At 32.7% G+C, this 15,717-nt stretch overlaps 1 protein-coding gene across 1 annotated transcript; it reads left to right on the plus strand.

Annotated features, from left to right (window-relative positions):
• The first annotated feature begins 48 nt into the window (after nt 1–48).
• On the plus strand, nt 49–15,040 carry LOC133181776 (uncharacterized). Its single transcript, XM_061316365.1, has 7 exons — nt 49–166; nt 7,023–7,136; nt 8,837–8,872; nt 9,104–9,209; nt 9,461–10,358; nt 11,257–11,464; nt 12,412–15,040. The coding sequence occupies exons 2-7, from the start codon at nt 7,106–7,108 to the stop codon at nt 12,525–12,527; spliced, it is 1,395 nt and encodes a 464-aa protein (XP_061172349.1). The 5' UTR covers nt 49–166; nt 7,023–7,105; the 3' UTR covers nt 12,528–15,040.
• The last annotated feature ends 677 nt before the right edge of the window (nt 15,041–15,717 follow it).

Raw genomic sequence — 15,717 nt, forward strand, 5'->3', positions numbered from 1 at the left:
TCAGTTATTTCAGCCAATAGATCAAGAGTTTACAGAGCATTACATCGTCCGATTAGAGGTATCAAAACACGAAAGATTACAGACAAAACAAACAGCAGAATTATTTTACCAGACGCATTCTCAACAATCAAAACACGCCCAGCTCCACTCTCTGATTCTCCATAAGGTAAGACGCTGTCCGATGAGAATCACATTGTATATGATTGAACTGTAAGACTTAGATGTATTAAATGGGTCTGTGTGACTGTGTCTCACTGTCTGTGAGGGTGTAAGTCTCCGCGCACCTGTCAGTCGGTGTAATCTGATATGATTTTTACACACATTTTTTTTTCTTTTAATATTTTCTGAATTTATCCGATATTGGATTGTGAAACTTCAATGAATGTGAAATCTCATTAATTCAAAAATTCCACAAGATTTACAATCCCCCTTTCACAGTACTGTACTTATACAATGAGTAATTGAGTATTACCTGCAGATCTGTAGCTCGCTGGTCTGACTGAAAAAAATTGGGATGGACGACCAGAGAGCTTCAGACGTTCAGTGCCAATCATTGAAAAAAATGTAGATTTGTTGTGTTAAAAAAAAGGCTCTGTTTCTTGATTTATTTCTGCATATGTCTCAAAATATTTCCATCCATGTATTCTTAACAAATTCTTTTACTACATCAACAACAAACTGCATGTACAAGTCATGCACAGAGTGTATTAGAATGAATTTTCTTGCCACTAAAAATTGGTCTCAATTTCGGGCCCATGAATGGCTTTTTACAACAGCTAAGTTTTAGGAATGTTTTGTTGTGGAAGTAGTAAAAGAATATTCCAAGAACACATGGTTGGTAATATTTTGAGATGGTAGCTTTAAAAATATACAAAGAAATGAATTGAAAAAAACAGTGCACTTTTTGTGTGCAATTAATATACACATTTTTCACTGGGTGGCACTGTACTATATATGTACAGGGCTAGAAATAATTATTTTTGTTTACTGGTCACTTGGGCTATTGCCTTCAATTTTTACTGGTCAGCTTAGTACTTTCACTGTCTCACTGGGCTAGTACATTTTAAAAAGACTGGCCCAAAACAATAATAATAATAGTAGTATTTTTTTATATTGTGATATTTAGAAGTGCAGCTTAACAAAACAAGAAACAGTAGAAGTTGGGGCACACAACCCTGTCCAGTTAACTAGTCCTACTGTGAATGAATATTATTATGCATAAAAAAATGCTGACCCAAAGGGCACATGCCCTCTGCAATGTACTAGCCCAGATTGAAAATTCACTGGCCCCAGACCAGCGGGCCATCAATTATTTCGAGCCCTGATGTAACTCTCTGTTGTCCATCCCGATTTTTTTAGACCAGTTATTATAGAGGGAATATGATACAATTAGATAGATTATTTCAAAAGACAGATGTAAGGTTATGGCTGCAATATATCAATTGTATTGATCATGAGTTCCCATGATAGTTTAAAACAGTTTAACACATACACATAAACACTGCAGACAAAATTGAAAAATTTGATAAAAATTGAAATAACCAGTCTACCAGCCAAGTTTAGTTTAATGTCCCCTCCCCTTATGTTATTATAGCGAGCGCAGCGAGCATCACGAAGCGCTGCTCACGAAGTGAGCTCAATAGACTAACATGTAAGAACAGAGGAAATTTGGAATGAAACCCCAACGGTCACGCTGTAAAACATATTAATGAATGTTGGATTGGATCAAAATAATATAAGGGTGTTATGTGTTATAAATTAATTAACCATAGGTTTTAAGTGAATGCAGTAGATAGAGCTATTTTATATAGCCTTAGAAAATATTCCCTAAAAGTTTAAATAAGAAATTATGTAGTCCTGTCAAATTGTAGATGTAACTGGTACAATCTCCTGTCATGAACAAAGCTTTTCACCAGTGACCTTGACATTGATTGTACTGGAACAGCTGTATAGTGAGATTGTGTTGATGAGTAGAGATGAGTTACATGTATGCATAATGTAATTGAATGATCAAGTCAGGAAAAGATCAATAACCGTAGATGTAGATAGTTGTACATGTTGTGTCTGTGTGCTGCTTGATTAATCCACTAATGGCATGACTGCTGGTACTACATGACAGTACTGAATCATTTGAGATGTGATTAATGCACATACATACATTTACAGATCTGTATAAAAGGGGGATGGGTATCGCCTAAAATTTTGTATCGCAATATATCACAAATTTTCCAAAAATATCATGATATTACCATGATATTTTTGCATAAAATTTTTACTATGATTTAAAATGAATTTCCATGATTTTTCTAACAATTATATTGTGAAAACATAACTTCACCTTTTTCATTTTTATTTATTATTAATAAAGCATGTTTGGATGCTTTCTGTGGGATGCCATGGTTTTACTGTTTTTCAACATTTTTAAAAGCCAGTAATTGTAATTGAAAAGTTTGAACAAAAAAATTTTTGATGTCCGTAATTTATAATTGCATACTAAGGCCATCTGTTAAAAAATGTTTGTTTGCCCTCTCCCAACCGATTGGCTAAAACGCCTACTCGAAACTTTTTAAACCTCCAGGAAATGTTTTTTTTTTATTCTTTGTGGAATTTTCTCATCCTGTTACAACTATTTTAATTTTATAAATACTTTGAATTTTAATAGTTTTTGAAAATTCAGCATTGATGCTGAAAATTTCTAGGAAAAAAATTTTCCCCACCTACCTACCTACCCAAATTTTTTTATCCTGAGTTGGGAGAGGGCAAACAAACATTATTGTAAAGATGGCCTAAATACAGGTATTTTAGTCTCAGTATCACGATATACTTGTGTATACTGATAAAATCTTGCATCCCTAGTGTAAATCTTTGGTAAAGCAGCCTCTGGATATTTATAAGTAATCTACACATGTGTATGAACTATTTTCAATTGGATATACTGGTTTGATTAAATAAACAAAAAAATGTAAACATTTAGTTAAAAAATGTATTAGTAACCTCAAAGAAAGTTTACTGGGAGCATGCACAGCTGTCTGGCTGCAATCAAGTTAATTTCACTGATAAAAGAATGTACTTCCAAATGAAAATTGTCACATTTTTTCTGAATTTCTAGCAGAAATTTATTAAAATGAAAAGATCCAAAGCATGAGAAAAAGTTTTAAACAAGTTAAGATTAGGTATATGCTGTTTTGAAATTTTATGTATCAGGGATGTATGTAATATATTTCCTGGCTTATATTGACAGATGTCTATGTACATGTTGGTTGAACATCACACATATTGGTCAAAACAAGCATCTGTGTGTATTATAATTAAACAGGACACATGATACTGTCATAATTCACTCAATACATTGGTTATTTGTACAACATCATCCTGTGCCTTATCAGTATTGTGAGAGAACACTGTTTATGTTGGTATTGATATGTTATAAAAGAATGATAGGTTAAGGATCGATAGAGATAAAACTATTAAGGAATTTATAGTCCCAAGTCTTAGCAGATTTTTGCATTAAATTAATTTTTTCATCAGTGTTACTCTAAAATTAAGAGCTTGTCTCGATTTTTGTATCTAATAGAGTTGTACAATCCATTAATTGTGTAGAAAATTTCAGATATATATATATATATATATATATATATATATATATATATATATAAAGCACTAAAAACCAACAACACTGCATATCCTAAGTGTCGGATCTACTAAGTAGATACAAGGTCACGGATGGAAATTTATATAAAGCACTAAAAATGACCAACGACAATTATTATTGTTCGTGTCGTTGGTCATTTTTAGTGCTTTATATATATATATATATATATATATATATATATATATATATATATATATATATATATATATATATATATATATATATATATATATTACATTTTCAACAGTGAAATACTGTGATTTATTTATTGAATAAAAGCGATATTCTCTCACGGTGTGAAAGCTAGAATACCAAAATGATATTCTCTCACAGTGTGAAAGGATATCAATTTTAGTAAGTAAAAAATAATTTCTGGCCTATCATAAGATAGAGATAGTAACTAGGCATCTTGATAGAGCTGTAAAAATGCAATTTTTTCCCCCAAATATGTTGCTAAAATCCATGCTATGTAATGTTTTCAATCTCACAACTGCTAAGCTATGACGTCTCAACCGCTCAACTATGACGTCAAGCCTAGCTATGACACTGTGTTAAGAAAAGACAGAGGCAAAGGGAAAATCAAAGAAAATGTAATAAACAGAAAATTCAATGTTTTGTAGATGAATATGGAATTTATTTCACTCGTGAGACAGGATTTTTTGATATTTTCACTTGTGCTTCGCACTCGTGAAAATATAAAAAAATCCTGTTCCACTCATAAATTCCATATTCATTTACAAAACATTGAATATCCTCTCTCTCTCTCTCTCTCTCTCTCTCTCTCTCTCTCTCTCTCTATATATATATATATATATATATAGTATAAAAGTAAAAAAAATATGCAGTAATACATACTTCAAAGATGCTACACCATGTACAAGATAGAATGTGGAGAATTGACAACAAAAACTGTTACCGGTAATTGAAGCAGTATAAGCATGATGAAATTTAACAGAACTATTCAACATTAAATTCATTAAGGAAAATGTTTGTGGCTTAAACTATCATGTTTTAAGTGATTAATTAGCATAAATTTTAAAGGTAAATGCATGTATGTATGATGTATGTGTATAAGGCAATATTTCTGAAAAAGTTTCTGCGTGCATGTTTTCCTCAACGTAAAAATTCAGCGTAAGTACAGAGATACATCAGTGATGAGAAGAGAAGTGTCAGTGTCCCATAGCATCAGTGTCCCGTAGTAACAGTGGTTGATATGTAAATGGTAACTTTCGGGGTCATGTTCGGTGTCCATATTGGATAAGTTTACATCTTGGAAGTTGGAAATAGAATCTTGTTGTGTCATTTATTGCAGATTGTAGATAGAGAGGTTTGTCAAAATGTCATTTATTTTTTCCATGTATTGTCTTAAGTTACACCCTCCCACAAGTCAGACTACCTGGTGGTTATGTGTACCACTATGATCAGAGGCATTTCTGGAGGGGGACATAATTCCGATCTTAACTGTTGCAGAGACTTGTTTAAATAGCATTTTTATGTCCTGCCATTAATATGGCCAGGGCATATATTAATATTATTAAGTGTGTGTCATGTGCATCTTCTGTACTTCCATCTACCCATCCAACACATTAAGCACAGATTCAAAGAAACTATTCAAGATATTTTTATCAAACTTCATATGCTGATATGCACTGGTGAGATCTATTCAACTGCATCATTTTTTTTTTACACTGACCTTCCCTTTGACCTTGTGACCTCCTTTTTCTTTAATTTATGTTCATCTCAGTTTCAAAGAAACTATTCAAGATATTTATACTGATACTTATTGGTGAAAGCTATTCAACTGCATCAATATTTTTTTTTTACCCTGACCTTCCCTATGACCTTGACCTTATTATTTAATTATGCTTTTCACTTAGTTTCAAAGAAAATTTTGTTTTATTCAAGATATTTTTATCGAAACACATACTGATACATATTGGTGAAACTAATGAAGATATTTCCTTCAAACTTCATACACCAATATAAATTCAATGGTGAGAGCTATTCAACTGTTTCATAAATTTCTGACCTTAACCTTCTCTGTGACCTTGACCTCAATATTCTTCATTTACCCTAATCTTAAACAAAGAGGCAAGGTATATATTTTTTTATTTTGTATTACTAATGGACCCTGGGTGGGGCATTCAAGTCCTATGATCATATTTCTGTTTGTAATATGTGTTTGTGCCATTTGAATAATTAAATGGTAACAATATCATATGATTAACTGGATTTAACCCTTTTATTATAAACATTTATGTTTAAATTAAAATTAATGTAAAATTTAAATGCATCATGATTTTATGATAATTATTGATATATGAATGTAGATTTTACAATGTTTGTTACAAAAATTGTTATAAAAATGTCCTTTTGTCTTTTGAATAATTTAGTAATGTCTGTAAATGGGTTTATTACTATTAGAAGCTTTTAAGACAAAGACTGTTGCGCCCTTTGTGAATAATTCATAAAGCAAATACAAGCATTTTAACCTTACCACGGTTGGGTTACTCTTTTACCTGCAAGTGTTACACATCTTTCTCCAGGTAAGTGTTACACATGTGAAAACTACACGAAAGTAAACACAGGTAAACTAAGATGTGAATTGTGGGTATATCTGGACAAAATTAATTGGAGGAGTGAAGGACAAGCTTGAATCCAGGACTACGTAATGTTGTCTATATAATCTACGATAGGACATACTTTACCTATTGGTAATTAAGTTTTTGGTACAAAAATGACTAGGGGGCGTACATATAGGGCAATTTGTCAGTTCTGTAATCCAGACACCATGAAAGCCAAAAACCAAGAAGTGTGGACACTGATACAGGCTTGCCCAAGCTGTCAAGTCATCATGTTTTTTTATCATAATCTGTGCCATCAATACTGACATTTGTCTGTAGTTATAAACTGTTTGGTAGTGCTGGCTGTGAAAGTGATCTAGACTTCTTACAGACTGATATCTGTGTTTAAGGTTCAGTAAAATGTTTACATTTTAGTGTGTGTATATCTTTTACTTAGCCAGTATTTACATTTTGTGACCTGTCATTTGATCTTATCTTCTATGGACTGTTAATTCAGCATTATAGGGGATTTTTGGGGGAAGTATAAGATGTACAATATAAACACCTGAGCATGTACTATATATGTTAATATCCTCTTACAGGAAGTTAAAATAATCAAGTTCGGTGGTGTCTTTTGATAAATACCTACATTATTATATTCAAGTATTTTCTGTCAATAACTGTCCAGGAAGACTTATGTGAATTGAGAAAACAAGTGCAAATTCTGGATAAAAGTAACTTCAGTGATTAGCTAAGAGAAGTACTGAATATTTGTTGATGGACAGTTATTTAACTGTACATTTCAGGTGTACAGAAGGAGGATGCAGTAGGATAACTATGATTGACTGAGGATTAGTACGACTACTTGATACCTGTGTATCTAGTGAGGATGAATGAAGCAGCGGAGATCACAGTCATAGGTAGGTATTACAGTACAGGTATCAAGAAATCAGCCTCACCTGACATTACCTGTATTTAATATTGCAAACATTGTAAAAGATAATGAGTCATTTTTGCCCAAAATAAATTACAAATGAAAATTATGTTAAAAATTTGTGTTTACATTTATGATTTCTTTTCACTACTTTAACTTAATTAATGCATTTTCCTCAACATAGGCATTATATAATTGCTATACCTTGTTCAAGATAAAACTAATCAGTTTGAATTACTGGTAAAACTTTCTTCTATAAATAAGTTGCAAATTGTAAGTTGAAAATCACTGTGTTTTTGAAATAATTTTTCAAAAGTTGAAAAACAACCAATAATTAAAGAAATGGTGTATTTCTCCATGTTTTGTTTGTATTTAAGTCCAGTGATTTATCGTGTTGGATGGGATACTATGGGAAACTGTGCACTCTGACAGACATTATTTTATGAATCAATATTTAGAACATGAAATATATACACTTACTACAACTTGTTATGTGTCAAACCTTGGTTTTATTTACCATCCAGAGCCTGGGGACATATACAGATATGTGTGCTTCACAGTGATAAATTTTTATCTGCCTGTTGAAAATTTTAAAACTAGTTATATCACATTGAAACACAATTTTGCCTAAAGAAAGCCAGATTAGCAATTGCCAGGAAAACAGAAAATGATAAATGATCACATGCTCATGACCTCACCTGAGTATTTGTGTTTTCCGTTTGTTAACTTTTCACATTTTCAACTTAACTTCGCAAAATTACTGGAAAAATTGCAATGAAATTCCAGTATGAAGCAAAGTGAATTATTATTTTCTTTCAATTGGAAAACTTAATGTCTTTACCAAGAGGAGATAATCAAGAGTTAGGTGTCCTTTTAATCTCTTTCAGCCATTGTGAAAATATGTATAAATGATCCACGAAATTATGTTCATAACAGGGTTTCAAACAAAGATGCAGATTAGATATATAGTATACAAATGTATTGCAAGTTCCACTACCCCCCAAAAAGCTAATTCCTACAAATTACAATATATAACTACAGAACTACAGATTCTGATACTACAGAGGTAGTAAATATACATAATAAGAAGGGTGATTTATGAAGGTGTTTTGGCCATTGATCTGCTTGTGTCAGTGAGCTAGCTTAAGAAAGAAAAACAATAAGAAAACACCAATACCAAATAAATCTGAATTTTTTAGAACGTTAACAGATTTTATTGGAATTGTCATAATCAAGCTTTATTATATAGCTGTGGTCACTCTGAAAACAACAGTGGAATTTCAGTAAATACAATTGACAGAATTATAATTATTAATGACATTAATGAGTTAATTAATCGTAAATGTCTTTAGTACAACAGAAAGTGAATAATTGATTGACCACTCCCTTCTTATTGGACATGGTTTACGATTTCTTCAGGATGTTTAACCTACAAATACTATAACAGATTAACAGGAAATTAATCTAACAATTAAAACTAGCCAGTTCAGCAGGTTTCTCTAATGAAGCTAATTTTTGTAACCTTTCCAAACATTGTCATGACCAGAATGTCCCCGAGACCTCACACATCAGTCTTATAAAGGCGATGGTCTATACCAGGTCCTGTTTTTGTGAACATTAACCGTTGGTTTGTTCCGAGTGCAATGAGGACTAGCCATATACACAGTTTTTCTGTTTTTATTACAGTACTTAATGCTAAAGGTTTACAGAGCAGAAGGCCAGGTAAGCATGGAGACATTTATATACTAAAATCAGCAGAATTTCTTTCTTCCCTCTTTCAAGAATTTATTACAAATACAGGTGTACTGTATATGAATGAAATTTTCTTCAAATCTGTCAGTATTTTTCAAGAATGTAAAAGGAGATGAATGATAAATATTTGGAATTTTGAGCTGCATTTGTTAATTTTGCCTTTATTTAGTAGAATGTTTCAGCAATTACTGAACTTTTCAGGAAAATGTAAATTCTCAGTTATTTTTGGAGTGGGATCAAAAAAGTACAGAACAGCGGTAGTCAAAGATCCGGATGGAAATCCAGAGTGGAGTGAGGAATCCACAATGTATGTAAAGCACCTCTGATTCATAATTAAAAATGAAAAAAAAAGAATTATAAATAATATGAAAAAAATTACCATTTCAAATTCATGTTTCTATTCTGCATTTTTAGAAAAAAAAATCATTGCCTATGTAAATTAAAATTATTTGAAATGCATTTCTAATATTTTGAAACTTTACTTCCAGTTTAAAAAAATTACCTCATCTTAATGATGTAGAGTGTACTTTGCTATAAACAAAGGATTTTCTGTTTCAGACAAGTTTCAAATCCTTTGGATCAGATTTTCTTTATTGTGACTGAGAAAGATGATATTCTGGGTCAGGTTCATGTGCCAATCACTAGTCTTCAGGGACCACCTGGACACACAACCTTAGTGTCCCTTCAACCCCACAAAAAGTGCCCCAACCCCAAGGGGGAGCTGACATATCGGTGCTATGTTTCCCAGTATAGGGAGGCCCACGCTCCTGTCATCAAAACAGGAAGTCCTAACAGGTTCCAGTCAAACTCGGCCACTCTTTCCTTCAAAAAAAGATTCAGCCTTGCCAATTCACCCGTCATTAACCTAAAGAACAAAAAAGACAGCAAGCAAAGTGGTGGATCAAAGTTATCTACACTAAATAAAAAATTCTCACGGTCAATTCAGGATATTTTTAGTTTTGGAAAATCCCATCAAGATGAAGAAAACGAGAAACCCTTAAAACCAAGAGCACTTACTCACATGAGTATAGGGACAGGAATGGAGTCTGCTGGCAGGTGCCCTATAATCACCTCAGTGACACCATCATTTGGTTTGATTGAGGGAGGCACCAAAGTGACAATAGAGGGAAAATACCTTGGTCTTAGCAAAGCTGACATATTAGATCTGAACATATGTGAATGTGAGTGTGTAGATTCTGTGATATGGGAATCATCCAATAGGATTCATTGTACCACCAAGCCATCTCTAGCAGGACTGGGAGATGTTGAGATTGAGACAGAGTCTGGTGGCATTGGGTGCCTTAGACAAGCCTATGAATATGTGGAGGAGTTGCCCTCAGGGGAGGAACCAGTGTTTGAGGAGGAGGAAGAAGTTGATGGCAGGAGGTCAGCAAGTTTTACAATCGGAACCTTCAGTGCCTCCTCATCTCCGCAGACACCAAAAAAAACTGTACAGGTGAGGTCTCAGTGAATATAGATACCCCCCCCCCCCCCCAAATAATTCAGATGTTCAAACACACATAAATCTGTACAGGTGAGGTCTAAGTGAATATACCCCCCAAAAATTCAGATGTTCAAACACACAAAAATCTGTACAGGTGATATTTCAATATATTAAACAAACTAGAGGAATCTGAATCTTAACATTCATGCTGTACAACCTAGTCGTAGCATATTATCAGAGTTTTACTCTAAAATGCTCAAGGTTGTACCTTATTCTCTGTAGTCTCCATATCGTCAAAAAACTAAAATAGCCTGTATAAGTAGTATTAAGTTAAATGGTTGATTGAATGCTTATTTATAAGGATGTGTTTGATTTGTAGGATTTGAGTCACACATGTACATGCACCAGTTCTTTTTAAACACAGAATAGAACAGGAAGCTATTTTAAAATGAAACAAATGTCATAATGTACAAGAAAATGAATGATTTAATGCACATGCTGGTTTCAATATCTACTGTATATCCAAAAGTTTTTATTATATATATATATATATATATATATATATATATATATATATATATACACACTACTTTACAGCTAGGTTTTTGTTTCGTCTACTTTCTTAGAATTGTATGTTACAAGTGTGTTAAAGTTAAAATATAACAAAAACATAATGCTATCCACACAGATAATATTAAATAACAGACATAATTTTATCCATACAGGTTAATTTGAATATCAGACAATTAGTTCTATCCGTACAAGTAATATTGAAAATCAGACATAATTCTATCCATACAGGTAATATTCAACATCAGACATTATTTTATCCATTCAGGTAATATTTAATATCAGACATAATTCTGTCCACATAGGTAATATTGAATAACAGACTTAATTCTGTCCACAGGTAATATTACCACAAGCAGAGGGTACAGAAAAAGTGAATGGGGAGCTGGAGGGAAACAAAAATAATTTCAAGAAGCACAAACGAAGAGCCAGTGAAGGTTTTATCTTAACTTCGTCTAAAAACAAAAATGGAGAACCAAGTCCAGAGCAGGGGCCTTCAAAGGAACATCTGCTATATCAGATAGAGAAACTCAGACTAGAAAATATTGGTAAGGGCTAATCAAAAGTCATGTGTGTTGTTTTAAATCTGTGCTGAATTCTTAGACCACAGTGGTCTTCCGGTACTTAAGAAGATTCTGTGGTGATATATCCCTCTTGGTATCTTTTCTTTACTAATAAATGAACATTGTTGGCTGTTTTCAAAAATTAAAAGGAATGGCTGATTTAATGGAGGCATGTTTTTATGCCCCCAGATCGAAAGATCCTGGGGGTATATTGTTTTTGTCCTGTCTGTCTGTCTGTCTGTTTGTCTGCTTGTCTGTCTGTTTGTCTGTCTGTCTGTTGTCAACTTTAACCTAGCCCATAACTATTGTGCTGTCAAGGGTAAGGCTTTAATATTTGACATGAGTGTTCATTATGACAAGACCTTTCTATTGGTACAGAAATTTTGATCATGTGACCTCAACTGTGACCTTTGACCTACATTTGAAAAACTTTAACATTGGCAATAACTATTGCACTGTAGTCTACGTCCCACTCCAGAATTGTGTTACCATCGGGGGCATAGTGTTTCACAAACACATCTTGTTTTTTGGGCAAATCTATTGAAGTTAAACAAAGAAAAAATGTCACAAGCTCGAATTGTACACCCTTAAACAGTAGAGCTACAGTCTCATCAGAAAAGTGCTAATTTACTGAGTATTGTAATCACTGTACTGTAAACCATATATTAAATTTGAAGTCTTTTATTCATGATTTACTGGTTTGAAATACATCTGCGACTACTAATTTTCACAACCAAGGAAGCATTTTTTACACTAGTAAATAATTTGTTCACAGAGAAAAATAATTGCAAGTAAAAGAAGGTTGCAGATATTTCTTGCACACAAATAAAAGTTGGTTAACGGTATATTTACTCAGTATAAAGAACTACTACTGAAATTCTGAAAATCATTGCTAGACATTTGATAACTCCATCCTTTTCTTTCTACTTTAGCACTTCGTCAGGAGAACAAAGATATGAAGTCTTATATTGATCGTTTACTCCCCAAAGTCATCGAGAATTGTCCCGAGGCTCTAGAGGCTGAGCGCTACCTCAACAAGATAGGCTGACAACATCTGATCTATATAAATGAGTAATGTGAAAAACCAGAAACTGCAAATATTCAAAAAAAAAGTGTAGAAACTTACAATCACCAAGAATCTTGTTTACAGATAGAGTAAAACTACTTACATGTGATGTAGATCCAAAAGACTTTGGATCAAAATTAGTAGTAAAATTTGCAATGCATCACTGAGTCAATTTTTAGCTCACCTGAGCCGAAGGCTCAAGTGGCTTTTCTGATCACAAACAAAATTTTGTCCAGCGTCCATCTATCTGTAAACTTTTCACATTTTTGACATCTTCTCAAGAACCACCAGGCCAGTTTGAACCAAACATGCCACACGGGAATACCCCCACACGGTATCCTTAAGTAAAGGGAATTCATATTTGTTCAAATGAAGGGCCACGCCTTTTTCCTAGCAGAGATAATTATGAGTAAGTGAAAAATAAATGGCATCTTTCAAAAATCTTCTTCTCAAGAACCATTGGGTTAGAAAATGTGAAACTTACGTGGAATCATCCTCAGTTAGTGTAGTGAAGATTCTCGTTTTTCAGAAGATGACCCCCAAGGTAGGGTGGGGCCACAATGGGGGATCAAAGTTTTACATAGGAATACATAGAAAAATCTTCTTCTCAAGAACAGCTAAGCCATGATTGGTCATATTTCTATGGAAGCATCCTCAGGTAGTGTAGAATCAAGTTTGTTCAGGGGATAGGGTGGGGCTACAATGGGTGATCAAAGTTTAACATAGGAATACATAGGAAAAATCTTTAAAAATCTGCTCAAGAACAGCAAAGCCATGTTGAGTCACATTGATATGGAAGCATCCTCAGGTAGTGTAGATTCAAGTTTGGTCAAATGATAATCCACAGGGGTAGGGATGGGCCACAATACGGGATCAAAAGTTTACATAGGAATACATATGAAAAATCTTTAAAAATCTTTTTCTCAAGAACAGCAAAGCTATGATTATTCATATTAATATAGAAGCATCCTCAGGTATTGTAGGTTCAAATTTGTTCAAATCATGACCCCCAGGCCACAACAAGGGATCAAAGTCATACAAAGGAATATGTATAAAGAATTTATCAATAAATATTTTCTTAACAATAACAGCAAGACCATAATTAGTCATATTAATTCAGAAACATCTTTAGGTAGTATAGATTCAAGTGTGTTCAACTCATATCTCCGGGGGTAGGGCAAGGCCACAATAGAAGGTCAATTGTAAAGAAAAAATTCTTGAAAAATCCACTTAAGCCATGATTAGTCAAAGAAATATGGAAGTATCTTTAGGTAGTGTAGATTCAAGTTTGTTCAAATCCCCCCCCCCCTCCCCACCACCACTTATATAGTTAAACGTTTTAATACTAAACTGATTTCTGCTTTTTCCTAGCCAAAGTGCTCGGGTGAGTGATGTGGCTCACAGGCCTCTTGTTTAACATCAGTTTATTATGCTTTGAAATATATCTTTATGTGATTATTCATGTATATTTTATAAGTTTATGGTGTTTTTATAATGAAATGTGTGAGTATTCTGACAGGCATTGAGATGATCAATTAGGGTAACCGGTATGTGGTGTTATGTGGTGTGAGAAAATTGTGATATTTGAATCATGTTTTGAGATATTGTGTAAAGTGTCATTTATGAACTTGATAATGTCAGAGGGTGGTTTGAATAATTTAGCCCCTGGTCTTTGTAAAGTACATTTATATGTTAGAATGTTTCTACAAAGTATTTATCATTTTATGATGTGTATATTTTTTTAACCATCCACATATGCAACAGATGCAAAAAAGTTTATAATATCCAAGTGTTCTTAGTTTGGAAATCTCAGAACCTTAATTTGCAACTATTTATGGAACAAGATCTGAAATTCTTTTTTTTTTTTTTTTTTTAACTTTTCTTAAAGTGGTTGTGAAGTTTTATTTACACCTTAAAAGTGTAAAGCCATTGTCCTTCAGGGTTATGTATTTTAAGCTTAGAATTTTTTAAATGATTGGGAAAACCTTCTTCCTACGAATATTATGTGTCTCCTTATAAAGACAAATTCTTAACTAGTGCTATGCAACAAGTAACAGTACTATAATATGTAAAAGATCTGATTTTTTAAATTGTAAACATATCAGCTGTTCCACTTTTGTTTAACATTTATAACCATGCTTTTGCATGTCACATATCCATATTTATCATGTAGCTTCAAGCATTAAGTACCATCTAATGAAATAAGTGCAAACTTTTTTTTTTTAATTCATATTGAACTGAAAGATACTTTAGAGGCTGTTTTAATGATTGTTTTGTCAGAAATTCAAATTGTTTCCAGAAAATGTTTTAGTCTTTTGAGCGTATTATTTTTACTGTAAAAGGAAAATAATTCATTTCTTGTGGATTTTGTATTTCAAGTAAAACACTGTCTTGTAGATTTTAATTAGATTAAAAAAAAATAACTGTGATTAAGGTTGTGAACTGTTACCATGGTTATCTTTGTCTGTTGACAAAATAAAATCTTGTTATACCAATTTATTTTCTTTTGAAATGATATATTTAAGGAATGAGTTTAATAGCTGCCCAATTTATACAGTATAAAGTGGGTTGGGGCTTTACGCTTTATAAACCGCGAAGCCGTTTATTAAAAAGCATAAACTGTTCCAACCCACTTTATACCATATAAATTGGGTAGCTATTAAATTCATTCCTTGTAGTTTAATTTTCATTCATTTAGTGTAAGGAATAAGATGATTGCCCTTAAAAAAATCTGCAAATTGTACAAAATTTAAAAGTAACATCAGGCGGATGGATACGTTTTTTAGGCAGGGCAACCCAATTTCTACGATATAAAGTAAATTTTTTATCCAATCAAATACCTCATTATAAAGTAAAGACATTACAATTGTATGCCATTTTGTACTGTGTCACGCTTTGAAAATGTTTTTTTAATCCTAGAAATGACCAAGGGGAATAACTCCAGTGACACAAACTGCATTGAAAAGTGTTGTCTTCAAAAGGCAAACAATGTATTTATTTTAACATGAACAAATATGTCAGGAATTTATTTAAATTTTGTTGAAACATTCTTCATTCTCTTAATACTAACAGTATTAGAACTATTATTCTTAAAACTATTCATGTACATGTACCTAAAAGAGTTTATACAAGAGTACTCTGACTTCGAATGTTTTCACTGTAATTCCTTTCT

Source organism: Saccostrea echinata, unplaced genomic scaffold, assembly GCF_033153115.1.
Source record: "Saccostrea echinata isolate AGI-Se365-2 ecotype Australia unplaced genomic scaffold, CSIRO_AGI_Sech_v1 ptg000009l, whole genome shotgun sequence".
In the NCBI taxonomy this organism is placed as follows: domain Eukaryota; kingdom Metazoa; phylum Mollusca; class Bivalvia; order Ostreida; family Ostreidae; genus Saccostrea; species Saccostrea echinata.

Bases quoted from the DNA above. Each gene is read 5' to 3' on its own strand.
- LOC133181776 (XM_061316365.1), top strand. From the start codon at position 7,106: ATGAATGAAGCAGCGGAGATCACAGTCATAG. The intron at 9,210-9,460 runs GTATGTAAAGCA...TTTCTGTTTCAG, and splicing joins TGGAGTGAGGAATCCACAAT to ACAAGTTTCAAATCCTTTGG. The intron at 10,359-11,256 runs GTGAGGTCTCAG...TTCTGTCCACAG, and splicing joins CACCAAAAAAAACTGTACAG to GTAATATTACCACAAGCAGA.